General features: G+C 40.8%; 1 protein-coding gene across 4 annotated transcripts in view; it reads left to right on the top strand.

Annotated features, from left to right (window-relative positions):
- Window positions 1-15,051, top strand: part of kalrna (kalirin RhoGEF kinase a) — a 156,695-nt gene that overhangs the window by 73,017 nt on the left and 68,627 nt on the right. For all 4 annotated transcript variants that reach the window (XM_067604265.1, XM_067604262.1, XM_067604264.1 and 1 more), the window contains exons 19-38: window positions 308-474; window positions 1,942-2,061; window positions 3,864-3,932; window positions 4,150-4,299; window positions 4,391-4,540; window positions 5,287-5,401; window positions 5,829-5,944; window positions 6,205-6,327; window positions 7,045-7,227; window positions 7,332-7,453; window positions 8,058-8,124; window positions 8,228-8,337; window positions 9,025-9,094; window positions 9,292-9,381; window positions 9,650-9,742; window positions 10,235-10,346; window positions 10,547-10,737; window positions 10,903-11,004; window positions 11,106-11,254; window positions 12,570-12,672. In XM_067604265.1, coding sequence (XP_067460366.1) covers window positions 308-474; window positions 1,942-2,061; window positions 3,864-3,932; window positions 4,150-4,299; window positions 4,391-4,540; window positions 5,287-5,401; window positions 5,829-5,944; window positions 6,205-6,327; window positions 7,045-7,227; window positions 7,332-7,453; window positions 8,058-8,124; window positions 8,228-8,337; window positions 9,025-9,094; window positions 9,292-9,381; window positions 9,650-9,742; window positions 10,235-10,346; window positions 10,547-10,737; window positions 10,903-11,004; window positions 11,106-11,254; window positions 12,570-12,672 — 2,402 coding nt within the window. The remainder of the gene's footprint in view (window positions 1-307; window positions 475-1,941; window positions 2,062-3,863; window positions 3,933-4,149; window positions 4,300-4,390; window positions 4,541-5,286; window positions 5,402-5,828; window positions 5,945-6,204; window positions 6,328-7,044; window positions 7,228-7,331; window positions 7,454-8,057; window positions 8,125-8,227; window positions 8,338-9,024; window positions 9,095-9,291; window positions 9,382-9,649; window positions 9,743-10,234; window positions 10,347-10,546; window positions 10,738-10,902; window positions 11,005-11,105; window positions 11,255-12,569; window positions 12,673-15,051) is intronic.

Genomic DNA, 15,051 nt, shown 5'->3' with positions numbered 1-15,051 from the left:
CGCCAGTCACTGGTGAAGAAGCGTATTAATAGTTAACTGATTCTACAGACTGCAGCAGCACGGCGAAAGCGACGATCTGTAATAATATAAGTTAAACTATAAAATGAATATTGAATGAAACTAGAAAGTAAAAAGGCATTTGTTCAGTATATAATGTAATTTAAAATGGACTTTCTGAAAAACTGCTTTGGTGACAGTAAGGACCCAGGCTGTTATTCTGTGCTGTCCTCAAAATGCTTTTAAGGCACGTAGAATATGACAGTCACAGCTGTGTATGTGTGTGTGTGTGTGTGTGTGTGCGTGTCAGGGATCGAGCTGACGGGGGAGAAGGACATGGACTTGGCCTCTCAGGTTCAGGAGCTGCTGGAGTTCCTCCATGAGAAGCAGCAGGAGGTGGAGCACAATGCACAACACACACATACTCGGCTGGAACAGAGCCTGCAGCTACGCCACCTACAGGCTGAGGTTAAACAGGTACACACACACAAAAAAACAGCACCACACGCTAAAGAAACAAAATACATTCTCTAAACGATGTCATCACTCAGTGTCGATAGTTGATTTTGCTTCTGAATCATCATTTCTTTCCTCTCATTTGACTTTGTAAAAGTTATGAATAGTCATTAAACACACTGTAGGTATACTGTAGATATAAAACATTGTTAGAACCATCCTATAATCATTTGTTTGTACTGTCATTCCCATAGAAACAACAGAATTAGGTGACTTTTTTTAAACATTATAATGTGCAGTGAGCAGGAAGCGGCTCAGCTGGCTTCAGTAAATAAATTAATGTATGTTTCTGCACCTTTTTATAAACTTTGTTGTTTAATGGAAAAGTGACAGACTTCTGCTGTTGTTATGAGAGGTAAGTTCATACAAGGAGGACAAGACTAAATCCTGAAAAGGAAATGATATGAAGCTTTAATGGAGCTCGGTGGGCTGGCTTTATTATTAGAAACAAAGTAAATAAACTGAAAATCTCGTTTCGGACAGACTCCTCCACACTGGAGAAATGACAAAAACAACACCAGGCTCTTCCTCCCGGATAAAGTAAAGATGTTTTGTGTTTGTCTTGTTTTTTAAGAGAAAGCTACTGCAGATGTGAATATGAAAATGCTGTGTGTTCAGACAGGAAGCACACATGCTGCAGATGGATGCAACTGAATTATTGATGAGGTTCATGGAGAAGTGCTAATAACACACACACACACACACACGCACAAACACACGCCGCTGCTTCCCCACCCCTACTCTTTTTTTCTCTCTCACTCCTGGTTTGTCCTATGGAACTCATCCGCTCATAGATATACTGCAAACAAATACTTAAAGCCACAGTTCAGTGAAGTGCACAGATTACTTTTGGTAATTGTTGGCATAATATAGACCAAGTGTGGAACAATATGCTGTATGTAAAACAGTGACCATGATTACCTACGACTCGTTGACACATGAACTTGAACTCATATGTTTTGTTCTTTTTAAATCAGTGCAGCTCTTCTTTATCTCTGGCAGACTAGGCGCTGCATGTTAGTTAAATCATCATTCTCGATCTTTCAGTTCTCCTAGCCCACCCCATCGCATAAAAAAGATACAATATAGGTAGTATTGATTGATATAGTTTCTTTGATGATGGAGACGGATGCTATTCTAAATAGCTACAGTCCTTTATATAAAAGTCTCCTCCATATTGTTACCTACATGTGTGCTATTAAGATTTGCACACCTGTTGGAGACAACAGTCTATTGTTCCTGTTCTTCACACAAGTGTAGCCATGTTTTCCTCACTCATGTGCCTATTTTCATGTTTTTTTTAAATGAGAAAATGTGTTTGATATTTCCCTCTGACAGCATACGCGTAAATATCTCCTAATTTTAACATTTGTAGTGAATTATTTTGTCATGCTTTGTAAATTTCTCTCTTTCTCTTTCTCTCTCTAGGTGTTGGGTTGGATTCGTAACGGTGAGTCCATGTTGAACGCCAGCATGGTGAATGCCAGCTCTCTGTCTGAGGCTGAGCAGCTGCAAAGGGAACATGAACAGTTCCAGATGGCTATAGAGGTACACACGCACACACGCACACACACACACACACACACACACACACACACACACATCCTAATTATTGCTGCTCAAACCAGGCTAACTGTACTTAATAATTATTTCAGTATGCATTGGTTTGAATAGTAGCGGATGGGTGCGCACTCTGATACACCCACACATACACTTTATCATCTGTGTGTGAACCAGGCTTGCCTCAATAATTATTTCATTCATTGATTTTGAAGAGTAACAGATGCTAACACGCACACACACACACACACACACACACACACACACACACACACACAGAGACACAGTGATTGCGTGTAATATGTGTTGCTTTGTGTGGAGCTTTAAATAGCTGACTCCAGAAGCGTGTGAGCACTCACAGGGGTGAAAGCCCCTTGGTCAGCACTGTACTACGCACGCAGACACGCGCACAAACACATCGTTTTGGCCCAGACCCAACATGCGTGTTCTGGCCTCGTTTCAGCTCCTCTGGAGCTCTGATTGGTGTATGTGTGTGTGCGTATGTGTGTGTGTGTGTGTGTGTGTGTGTGTGTGTGTCTACATCCTCCATCAGACTGGCCTAATACAGCATTAACTACTGCAATAGCTTAAACACACATGTACACAAACAAAATGAATGTATTACCTGATTCATTACCAGTAATAAAACATCATTTATATTGATAAAGCAATAAGAAAATAGAGTCAGACTATGGATTTACTTTGCAAGTTAACAGAAATACATAGAAATAGCAGTGCTTGTTTACTGGCATTGTTTCAAAAGTTGAATACTGCTTTTTTAAATCTATAAAATAGATGAAAAATCAAAGTCACAGTATCTGAATAATGAAATTCTAACATTGTCTGTTAGTGCATTACGAGACATCCTCAATAGAGTGCAGATTGTTGACTGTAGAAAAACATGGACGCTGACTGCAGTGTAACTTTTAAAATAAGATTTAGCTCTATCTGTTATTTTTGCAGCAGACTGGCTGTGATTGGCTTAGACAGTTGCAGTTCTGTAAGCCTTAAGGCCCAAACGCACTGAAAGCGTCTGATGTGCATCAAACTGCATCGACGCCTCTGTTCCGAACTTGTTTCGACTTTGGAGCGTCAGATGAAGACCCAAAGCTGTTTCTGTAGCCGAAAAAGAGAGAGGGAGCGTGAGCGAGCTGAGAGCGCGAGCAAGCGAGAGAGAGAGAGAGACAGCGTGGCAGTCGAGCCAGGAGAGTGAGCGGCGAGAGAAATAAAACGTTATTTTCTGGTTGTTTCATGGCGGTTACATTCTAAATTAGAGATAAATAACCATCAGACACTCAACAGATGATTTTTTTGTGGAAACAGATGTTCGTAGTTTCGGTTTCCTCCTCTGCATCTCTCCTTTTTATTCATTCATTACATCCAACTAATGCAGCAGTAAATACAATGTGTTACTTCTGTGGTGTTGGCGTTTCAAAACTGATGCCTCCAGTGCAGCATAGGAGCATTAATTGATGGGCGTCAAATGAGGCGCATCAACTGTCGCTTTCAGTGTGTTTGGGCCTTGAATATAGTCTTTAAGTGATACTCCACCAAACATCTGTTAGTGCAACTTCAATTCTCAAAATCCCCACCAAAGAACACATAAGTAGTGAAATTAGGTATTGAGACCATACATTCTTGTACAGAAAATGCTGACTGTGAGCTTTAATACAAGGTTTTGATCTAGAGCAAATCTTTTTTTTTTTTTTTTCTCCATAGTTCCCACTGGACTAATGAGTCAGTGATTTTAATTGACTATAACTATCTCTCCTCTACTCTTCCTCCTTTAGTCTCTCTTCCACGCTAACTCTCTCCAGAAGACTCACCAGAGTGCTCTGCAGGTCCAGCAAAAAGCAGAGGTAAATATTTGCTGTTTACAACAGTTACTTATTATTATTTACTGCAGTAAACCTGTAAGACTGACTTTAAACAAGTAAGGCTAACCCCTGCTATATTTTGTCTTATCCTTTATACTGTATTTCTACATCCCCAGTGATGTTGAAAGTTGTTCATTATGATCATATTTTACCCTCTGTCTCTGTCTTATCCTTTTGCTCTCCCCCTTGTTTGTTCCAGATGATGCTACAGGCGGGTCACTATGATCCAGAGGCGATTCGGAGCTGTGCAGAGAAAGTGGCCGTTCACTGGCAGCAGCTGATGCTGAAGATGGAGGACCGCCTGAAGCTGGTCAATGCCTCCGTGGCTTTCTACAAGACTTCTGAACAGGTACATCTCACACACACATATTTATGATTTCTTATATCTAAGTGTGGAGCAGTAGTGCTGTCATAGCGTCACCAACTCCGTGTGTATCCAGGTGTGCAGCGTGTTAGAGAGCCTGGAGCAGGAGTACCGTCGAGATGAGGACTGGTGCGGCAGTCATGATAAACTGGGAACGTCGGCCGACAGCGAACACCTCCTACCTCTGATCAGTAAACACCTGGAGCAGAAAGAAGCCTTCCTCAAGGTGAATCAACTCTCCTTATCTGACAGCAGGAAAAAGGCTTGTACAAAATCAGAAGAAAACAACAGAAACATCAAACACAACAAAGAATTTTTAACCTTGAATAGAGGACACTAGAGCAGAATCAAGCAGAACAAAATACAAAATAAGTATTTCTACGGCACCTATACATTTAGATTCCATTTCCAAATATTGTTAAGTTAATAAAGGTTCTTACACCATCTTAAAAGAGATAAGATGCCAGGAGATGAGATGGTGAAATGGAATATCAGAAGAGATGAGAGATAACAACTATTGCATCCATCATGACCAAAATGTATTAAGTTAATTACTTTTAAGCTGATAAAGTCTCGGTTTCTCTGTTTATACTTTGGAGTTTCATTAGCTTTGCATAAAATCTGCAAATGACCTTCAGTTGGTAGATCCATACTGACTGAAGTAACAAAAAAAAATTGATAGGACAGGTTATTGGATCACCATGGTTACTTTCAAACCTGTAGTTGTTGGTCTAGACCAAAACCCACCTTCTGAACTGGTTTCATTGTGGTTGTTTGGGCTGCACCATTTTAAAGACAGCTTTCACAACAACCAACAAACACACCAGAGTTTGTTTGAACCAAACCAAACAGGTTAGCTCCAATTTTTGACAGCAAAATGAAGAATACAGTATTTTGTAGAGGAACTCCTTAACAGCCTGTGTATCTGAAGTGTGTTAGCGTCATTGTAACCACTATGTCCCTGTGCTCCAGGCGTGCACTCTGGCCCGCAGGAATGCTGAGGTCTTTCTGAAGTACATCCACAGGAACAACGTAAGCATGCCTGGAGCTGCCGGTCACACCAGAGGACCCGAACAACAAGTCAAAGGTCAGTACTGGTGACGTTGTTATTACTGTGGTAGCAACTGAAAACCAGTCACATCAATAGGTTTACAATCCATTAACATATTTCTATTTTTATTTCATATTTTAATTCATGTCTTATTGTGACAGACTGAAAAACATTGCTATGATTTTTATGAATCAATTATGAAATGTTGAAACATTATGTGAAATGAATTTTAACCAAAAAAAAATGCCCAGATTTCTGAATGAATTTGGGAACAAAACTGCTTTATATGAAAGTCCAAATTGTATGCCTCACTTTTTCCTGGGATGTGTTAAATCAGACTTGTGGTATAATGAACTTACTCAAGGTATTCTCAAGTTCGGTTTGAAAACCTCATCCGTGAGCTGGGAACACATTTTGAGCTTAGGAAGTGTATATTTTATGTAATGTGTGTTTTTGTGTGCAGCCATTCTGAATGAGCTGCTGCAGAGAGAAAACAGAGTCCTTCACTTCTGGACGTTAAAGAAACGAAGGCTGGACCAATGTCAGCAGTACCTGGTGTTTGAACGCAGTGCCAAACAGGTCAGAATCCAAGTGTTTGTGTGTGTGTGTGTGTGTGTGTGTGTGTGTGTGTTCGTGCGTGCATGCATTAGTGAAACAAAACCAAATTTTGCTGGCTGGATTTTGGCTTTGGGGAAATGTGCAGCACTAAAGGAACATCTGGTTTATGTTATCAGGGAGAAAGTTTATAAGAGCAAATATAATACAGAGACTGAGAATCAACCTTATCTGTTGTGTGATGGTGTGTCTTTGTGTCTGTGTGTGTGTATGTGTGTGTGCAGGCATTGGATTGGATCCAGGAGACAGGTGAGGTTTACCTGGCCACACACACGTCACCTGGCGATAGCAGCGAGGAAACACAGCAGCTCCTCAATGACTACCATCACTTCAGACTTACTGCCAAGGTACACTGTGTGTGTGTGTTTGAAGCTTAGCTACTGACAGCTTTATTGAGCTTCAAAGGAGCTGCTGTGAGCATCAAGCCAGTAAACACTAAAAGAACAGTGTGCCCTTAAATTCATACTTGTTAAGATGTGCACTGTTTGAATAACATGAGAATTCAATCTGCACACTTTTTCACAAAGCAGAGGAAAACATGAACTTTGTATTCTTACATTTACATTAAGAATCATATGTTTTCACTAGACTTTAGGTGCCAAATCAAGGGAATGCAGAGGCCCTGTTCATTCTACAGCTAAATATGGTTGCAGCTCTTTATTGTATTGCTTGATACAGTCAGTTTATTTGTTCTTTGTGTTTATTTTGTGTTTTTCTATGTCTGGGGTTGATAATAAATGGACATTGGGTGGGGGTGGAGACTAGGGGTTTTTTTTTTGTATGCTGTATCTCCTTAATATTTTTTCAGTTCTGCCTTCTTTGGGAAAATGTTAAAAAGATTTAGGACAGATACAGTCAGGTTCACACTCTAAATGGTTGACCATATTATTTCGGCAGGAAGACTTGGGTGTAAGTGTTTGTATAGACGGGTACGGGACATGACTGCTGGAGCAGATAGCTGGCATTTGATATGCAACACTCCTAGAATGTTATATTCTCTTTGAAAACAATTTCCTTTTTAAAATTTCAAATAACGTGTGTGTGTGTGTGTGCACGTCCCCCAGCAAACCAAGGAGAAGGTGAAGCTGCTGATCCAGTTGGCGGACAACCTGGTGGAGAAAGGTCACGCCCACGTGTCAGAGCTGAAGCGCTGGGTGAGCACTGTGGACCGCCGCTACCGTGACTTCTCCCTACGCATGGCCAAGTACCAGGAGAGCCTGGAGAGGAGCCTCGGTGTCAGCTCAGAGGTGAACATCACCGTGGTTACAAACATAATATGGATAAATATTCATCTATATTTTTTCCTTTCAGATTATTGACAAAGACTCTTTATTTATTTTCCTCTGTGCAGGACAATAAAGACTTAGAGCTAGACATCATCCCCGCCAGCCTGACGGACGACCCTGAGGTCAAACTGCGCGACCCCAACCACGAGGTCAACGAGGAGAAGAGGAAGTCCGCCAGGAAGAAAGAGTGAGTACAGGAAATGACACTTGGACGAGAGAGAAGAGAGACAACAAGTCTGTACATTTTGCTGCCTCTTAAAAATAAAAATAAACACCATCCATTAAACTTTGACAACTGTCTTACTTGGAACTTATGAGATCTAGTTTATTGTCATGGCAGCTGTGAACTAACTTACCCAGAAATCCTACATCATGACTCAAACCCGAAATACATGAAGCATATAAAATGACTGTCAGATGACAATTCAATCACAATATAGCTGCAATAATTCACCTGTTGAACCTATTGAACAAAATTCACTCCTATTCCCTGCCAAGACTGTGTTTTCTCCGTCTGTCTCAACCATGTTGATCATCTGCGTCCTGTGATATCACCAAAGTTTAGACTAAAAAGGCATCAAAGACACGTAATTGAGGTAGTAGCACAGTGTTCCAGCTTACCTCTGAAGCCTTCTGAAGGAGTTTTATCTTTTCAAGTAAAAGTCTTGGAGGAACATCAGTAGGCTCATGCAGTAATGGAAGACACAAAGTAGTACCGATTATGTAATTCTTGCCATCTGATCCCTCTTTGTGGGCTTTCTCTAGTAGTCTTAACTTTTTTCTTGTCTCAGGTTCATCATGGCAGAGCTACTGCAGACAGAGAAGACCTACGTCAGAGATCTCCAGGAGTGTCTAGAGGTGGGAAACAGTCCTCTGCTGGTGTGTTTTTTTTTTGTTTGTTTTTACACATCAAATGTCATCCGGTTTAACTTACATGTCGGTCTCTCTGCCTGTGTGTCAGACCTACCTGTGGGAGATGACCAGCGGTGTGGAAGAGATCCCTCCAGGCATCGCTAACAAGGAGCACATCATCTTCGGCAACATGCAGGAGATCTACGACTTCCACAGCAAGTGAGAGACTTGTAGATGGTTTCTCACCAAGCCCACTATCTGTGCTGTGGGTGGAGAAACCAGCCTGTCTTCCCAGACGTAGGAATTAGCAACAAGCACATGGCAGAAAGGCCGATAACATATACATACTTTGTTTTCAAGCTCTGAAGTTAAAGAATAGAAACAACCTGGTCAAGATCATTGTGTGCACCTTGTTCAGCAGCAATGATATAATTTCCAGTTTAGTTTTTCTGCAGTGGAAATGCTCTTAACTAACTGTAAGAACTATCACCACTTGAAATCCCCTTGAGGGGTTCCTGGGTTTTTCTTAATATTGTAGCTATAAGGAAGCCGAAGAGGCATCAGAGGTTTCCCTGAGGAGCTTCTTTGGTTCTGATCTCAGTGTGGTTCCCTCAGAAACCTCTGAGTTGATTCCTCAAGGATTTTTTTTTGTACTTATTGACTCCATTTAGATCTTTAAGGGACAGAAAAACTCTTTAGGGGTCTCAGATATGTTCATGTTATTTTGCTTTCTTGCAGTCAAACTTTGAAGAAACCCAGAGGATAGAATACATTACAATATAATACAATACAATATGATTTTTCTTTTTATAGTGGAGAAACATTTATAGTATTAAAAACTATTAAATGCAAATTGTGATCTTATGCTCTCTGCATCTGTGTGTGTGTGTGTGTGTGTGTTTCCAGTATTTTCCTGAAGGAGCTGGTGAACTACGAGCAGCTGCCAGAGGATGTGGGTCACTGCTTCGTCACCTGGGTGAGAGTCAGCCCTTTACTTTTGACACGATCAGAATAAAAAATCTGTGACCTCTGACCTTCGATATCCTTCTGAAAAGGGGACGGGGGCTGTGTAGAGCATAATGAAATCACCCCTCTGTAAATATACAATGTTTTATAAGATTTTAAACAATTATTCTCTCCTCTCACATCTCTTCTCTTTATTCTGTTTTCCAGGCTGATAAGTTCCATATATATGTGGATTACTGTAAGAACAAGCCAGACTCCAGTCAGCTCATACTGGAACATGCCGGCACCTTCTTTGACGTGAGTGAATCTTTTCTTACTCTGCAAGACAGTAATAAAAAGAATATACAACTGCATGTTTCTAATTTCCTTCCTGCAGGTGGTGGTGGTGATAGTAGTGTAGTTCACCAGTTTTGTCAGCAGATGGTGCTGTTTGATCATGGAAAAGTTTCAATTCCTGGCAGCAGCAGCATACTGAGTTGAACATTTAACATTTTAGTCAATTTTATTTATTTTGTATTATTTATTTTTGTATTTGCTGGAATTTTGTCTCTGTTTGCATGAACAGGACATCCAGCAGAGACGCGGGTTGGCAAATTCCATCTCCTCTTACCTCATCAAACCAGTCCAGAGGATCACAAAGTACCAACTACTGCTTAAGGTACACACACAAACACACACACACACACACACACACACACACACACACACACACACACACACACACACACACACACTTGACTTTAAATCTTCATACAAAAGACGTTAGGAATAAAGGTTTGGCAAATTTCCACATGTACAAACCAAGAACAACAGATTTATTTGGACACATAAGTATAATACAGAGATACAGTTTGGATTTAAAGGTAAATCTGATAAAGTTTTACAACAAAAAACAGGAAGAGTCAGCTCTTTTTCCTGAGTGATCCAAGCTAATACACCATCAGATGGTAGTGAGAGAGTGAGTGAGTGAGTGAGTGGATTGCCAATGGGAGTCAGAAAGAAACCAGGACTGATGGAGTATGTAGGCCAAATGTGAAGCTAAAATACCGTACAAAAAATATGTTTTTTAATTTAATTGCTTTTTTGCCTTTGCATTCTGTTATGTCCTCTCATCACATTTAATGTCCTCCCTTCCTTCCATCTCCTGCAGGAGTTACTGTCTTGTTGTGAGGAGGGTAAAGGGGAGATTAAAGATGGTTTGGAGGTGATGCTCAGTGTTCCTAAGAGAGCCAATGATGCCATGCATCTCGCCATGTTGGAGGGTAAGATGCTAATGTATGCTAAAATGTATAAAAATATATACTATCATAATACAAAATAAATACTGTTTTCGGCTTGACCTCTGTTTAGATTACTTATTTGGAATTCATATTGTACAGAACGGGCCTAATGATTGTGTGTTGAGTCTGAGTGCAGCCTGTTTAATATAATTATTAAATCTCTTTGTCCTCCTCTTCCTCAGGGTTCGAGGAGAACCTGGAGGTGCAGGGCGAGCTGATCCTGCAAGACAGTTTCCAGGTTTGGGATCCACGCTCTCTGATCAGAAAGGGACGGGACCGACACCTCTTCCTGTTTGAGTTCTCCCTGGTCTTCAGCAAGGAGATCAAAGACTCAGCAGGCAGAACCAAGTACCAATACAAGAACAAACTACTGGTGAGCATGCGCACGTGTGTGTGTGTGACTGTTTTTTTAACTGTCACTTGTCACTTGCGGTGACACAAGTGCAGCAAGTGTGTATCAATTCAGTCCTGAGGTCATCTCACTGTTTTTTTTCATCTCCTCCTTTCACCTCCTTCTTCCTTCCTCGCTGCCCTGCAGACGTCAGAGTTGGGGGTGACCGAGCACATTGAAGGTGACCCATGTAAATTTGCTCTATGGGCAGGACGAACCCCATCTTCTGATAATAAAACGGTGCTAAAAGTAAGTGAAAAATAAAATATGAATAAAAAAAAAATGACTGATTATGCTGCCAGTATAAGGTGTCACATTAATAATATGTTATACTGTTGTGTCTCCTCCAGGCGTCCAGTATGGAAGCTAAACAGGAGTGGATTAAGAACATCAGGGAGGTGATCCAGGAGAGAATGACTCACCTGAAGGGGGCGCTCAAGGAGCCTCTTCATCTGCCTAAAACACCAGCACTGACCAAACCCAGGAATAACACTAAGAGGTAAGCAAGGACACACAAATTTACACTTTGACAGTAGTGCTTACAAGATTTACTTTGATGCACATGTGATGGGACCTGCTAGTGAACCAGGTGGATATTGTGGCTATAAGGTGTTTTTGAAGTGGTGAAAAAATATCCACCCATGTTGTAGAAATGCTGCAAGCAAAGGTCAAACTGTCATCGCTGAATGTAGTCACCATGAATTGAAACACTGTTGCCATAAGTAGAAATGTTTACACTGAGGGCTGAGCTATCACCACAGTCTTAAAGGTATTTTTCAGTATTAAAAGTATCATTATTGAGGTTACAGACATCACTGAGGATTAAAATCTGTGAAAAATTGTCCAAGGACAGGCAAAACACATCTTTATTGTGGGAAGAAACATTGCTTAGGGTCAGATTGTATAGTACATACATGACATGTACAACAGCTCAGTACACAGTCAGCACCTGGGAGTGAAGGAGAGTTTAGTTCAGTTCAGTTCAGTTCAGTTGTCCGACATTAGCTCAGAAAAGAAACAATGTGGTGGTCTTGATTCCAAAACATTCACTGTTCAAGTCCACCCAAGAAAAAGTATTTAATTACTCAATAAATTATAATTTGGCATAATCTGGAGCTCTGCTTACTTTATTAGTGCAACAGGAGTCATTAAACAAACTTCAAATGACGCATAAAAGAGATAGAATGACATAATAAGCTGCACAAAAGAAAATATATCTTAATAACTACAAAAGCACATCACCTCAGTCCCCTCTCTGTTTACTGTTATAATTTTCACCATACTTTTGTTAATAGATCAGTGCTGATCCGTATCAGTTTGAACTCTTTGCTGTCAATAAGTTTTCCTCAGAATTATTTCAGGTTTCTCCTCCTAAACACAACTTTCCTTAATTACACCTCTGCTATTTGCACCTACTTAACAGAGATGCAAATTTTTACACAAAAAACTGACCCTCACTGAGTGAATCTTCAGTAAATTCACTGGAATGTAGAACCAGTAACACTCCTGTTATTTGAGCCATCATTCCTCAAAAGCTTATGCAATAAGTAGATTTGAGACATGACTTTTTCACACACCTCTACTGTTGCCACAACTAGAAACGTCATCATTGTAAACAACGATACTGCGGGTAGAAACCTTATCACCGGGATAAAAAGTGCTATCACAGCAGATTAAAACCTTACTAAGATATAAAACAATGTTGCCAAGATTTGCTCTTGCTATTATCACAAAGGGTGCGACATCAACTCTGTCACAGTGAATAGAAACACATTCTCATTCTTCTCATTCATTCTGATTGTGCACGTGTTCAGGGAGGGAGGTGAAGATGGAGACAGTCAGGGAGATGGCAGCAGCCAACCAGATACCATCTCCATCGCCTCCAGGACGTCCCAGAACACTGTGGACAGCGACAAGGTAGGAACCACCCACACACACACACACACACGCTGAGCTTCTCACAGGTTGAAGGATGGAGAAGCAGTTGAAGGCAGCTGATTGAGACTGGGCTCTGTGGCCCGTGACGAGCTGATGACCCGCAGCTGTCTCAGCGCTACGGGGTCTCCCACATGGCTACAATGGGCAGAAGCAGGGGCTGTGAATGTGCCAGTGACAGAAAGACTGTGTATGTGCACATGTTTCCATGTGCGTTTTCTTAAAATACATAGAAACTCAACTCTGTGATATGAATGCAGCTCTATGGTTATGTGTTTGTGAGTGTGTTACATCCATAAGTCTACATGTGGGTAAAGCTTAAGGTTACGGATGTGTTGAGTGTGTAGCGTGTGTATGTGTGTATGAGAGGTGTTCGGTAATGTCACCATATAAACAGAGAAGCAGACAGCGATGAAAAACCTGTTCAGGTTGTGTGCAGGTGTCTGTGCAGATGCCTCCTACCAACCAGCCTCTCACATCCAAGTAAGCCCGTCTTTTAACAGTCAAATTGTGTTTATGTGTCCAAATCGTAAGAGGAAACACTTTAAAACAGTTTAATCTAGAGGTATGCACATGTCCACTCAGGCGTACCATTGTCTGATCCTCATGTCCAGCGCTTACCAGCCTTTTTCTGTTATGGCACAATCTGTGTTATGTGCTTTAGTACTCACCACTTTTTGATACATGTTTTTAAAAGAAGGGAAAGGAGCAAAAACCAATTATAATCAGCAAAATTGGATTGAATTTGTGAACTGGGAATTGTTGAATTACTGAGTGACTCTTAATGCTTTGTTTAAAGGTCTTTGGTCAATATTCTGAAGGGCAGCTTCATTTGCAAATAAGCAACAAAGCATTAAATTGACATATTTTGAATGGAATATGGTGTGGCAGTTGTTTTGTTTGTTGTGGTTGCACAGTTTTATTAGTTGTTTTGATTTGAGCTGATTGTTCTCCAATGTTGCCATGTCTCTTCCGATTGCTATGCACGCACACACACACACACACACACACACACACACACACACATCCACCCACTAACAAGCCCACACAGATGTCAGTCATGGCCTCCCACTGTAGTATTACACAGTGTGGCCTTTTCACTGTGCAACCCCACGCCTACACATTACGCTGCCTCTAAATGTCAGCACCCATACACACATGAATGGACACACACACTCACACTCTTCCTCACCCACTCAGATTGGCCTGAGCAGTGCGGCTTGGGTGTATGTATGTGTGCCGTAGTATCTGAAATTGTTTTCCCGTCTGTTTTTTTTTTTTTTTATACTTCCATTGTCTCCACTTTCATCTCTTTCTGTCTCATTTTCTGTCTGTCCCGCTTTGCTTGTTATGCCGCTTTTTCATAAAATATATGTACAATTAATTCAGTCCAGGCGCAAGTCTGCCGAGCTATAACTGTGAATATGTGTAGATCATTTTATATAGTGGTGTGTCTTGCTGTGTCTGTCTCTTCTTTCCGTCCAATGAAAACAACATAATGAATTTTTCCAGCCCTTTTTTGAGTGTGGGTGTGTTGTTGCTCCGGTCCAGTTTATTGTTTCTAGGATTTAGAAAACTCTAGCTAGCTATTTTTGGATCCTCCTCTGCTGTTTTCCTGAAAACATCAAAGAAAAAAAAGCACAGTTCCTACATTTTTGTTTTGGTATGTTTCATATTTCATGTGCTGACACAGCAGAGCAGGACTTTAACTGTGAGCTGCCCTGTGTCTGTGCGTCTTGCTTTTACTGTTACTTTTTTCATTTATTTCTGTTTTTAATTACACTGAGTTTGAGAGCTTATTTTTAATGTGACAACAAAATAGGAACTAGGGCAGTTCTCTGAGTTATAAAAATCAGGCATAAATAGGGCTCAATCTTTATCCCTCTTGGGAAAAAAATGTAAAAATCCTGTTTGATAGATTGTCATCATTCCTTTCCAACCCCTTTTTGTAAGATGCTTCTTTACCTTGTCTAAATCCATTTATCTTTTGTTAAAGCACAAAGTAGTGGCTAGCTGGGTGGCTTGAGAGACTACTGTATTCTTTTTTTCCCAGGAGAATATTCAAAGTGTGGCACCGCTTGTTTTCTTGTGTGTGGAGGGCGGTGGTGCTCCCTTTTGTTTCATTCCCACGTCTCAGCCAGCGCCCCAGGGGTTTATTATAAGTTATGCCAATTCCTTATGTATTTTGGAGTAAAGATAAGTCGAGATATGGTATCTTGAAATCATTGTTTGCAGCAGGCATGTTTGTTCAACACCGCAGCCTCTCTTGCACTCTCACTCCAATCCTGAGAGAAAAACACTGCAGGTCAGCAAATCTGAAAGATTTTAATCAACCTATTCAAACAAAAAACAAGATAGCAA

This window comes from Thunnus thynnus, chromosome 11 (assembly GCF_963924715.1).
Source record: "Thunnus thynnus chromosome 11, fThuThy2.1, whole genome shotgun sequence".
Taxonomy (NCBI): domain Eukaryota; kingdom Metazoa; phylum Chordata; class Actinopteri; order Scombriformes; family Scombridae; genus Thunnus; species Thunnus thynnus.
Note: the sequence above shows the minus strand (reverse complement) of the source record. Positions and strands in the feature narration are given on the sequence as shown.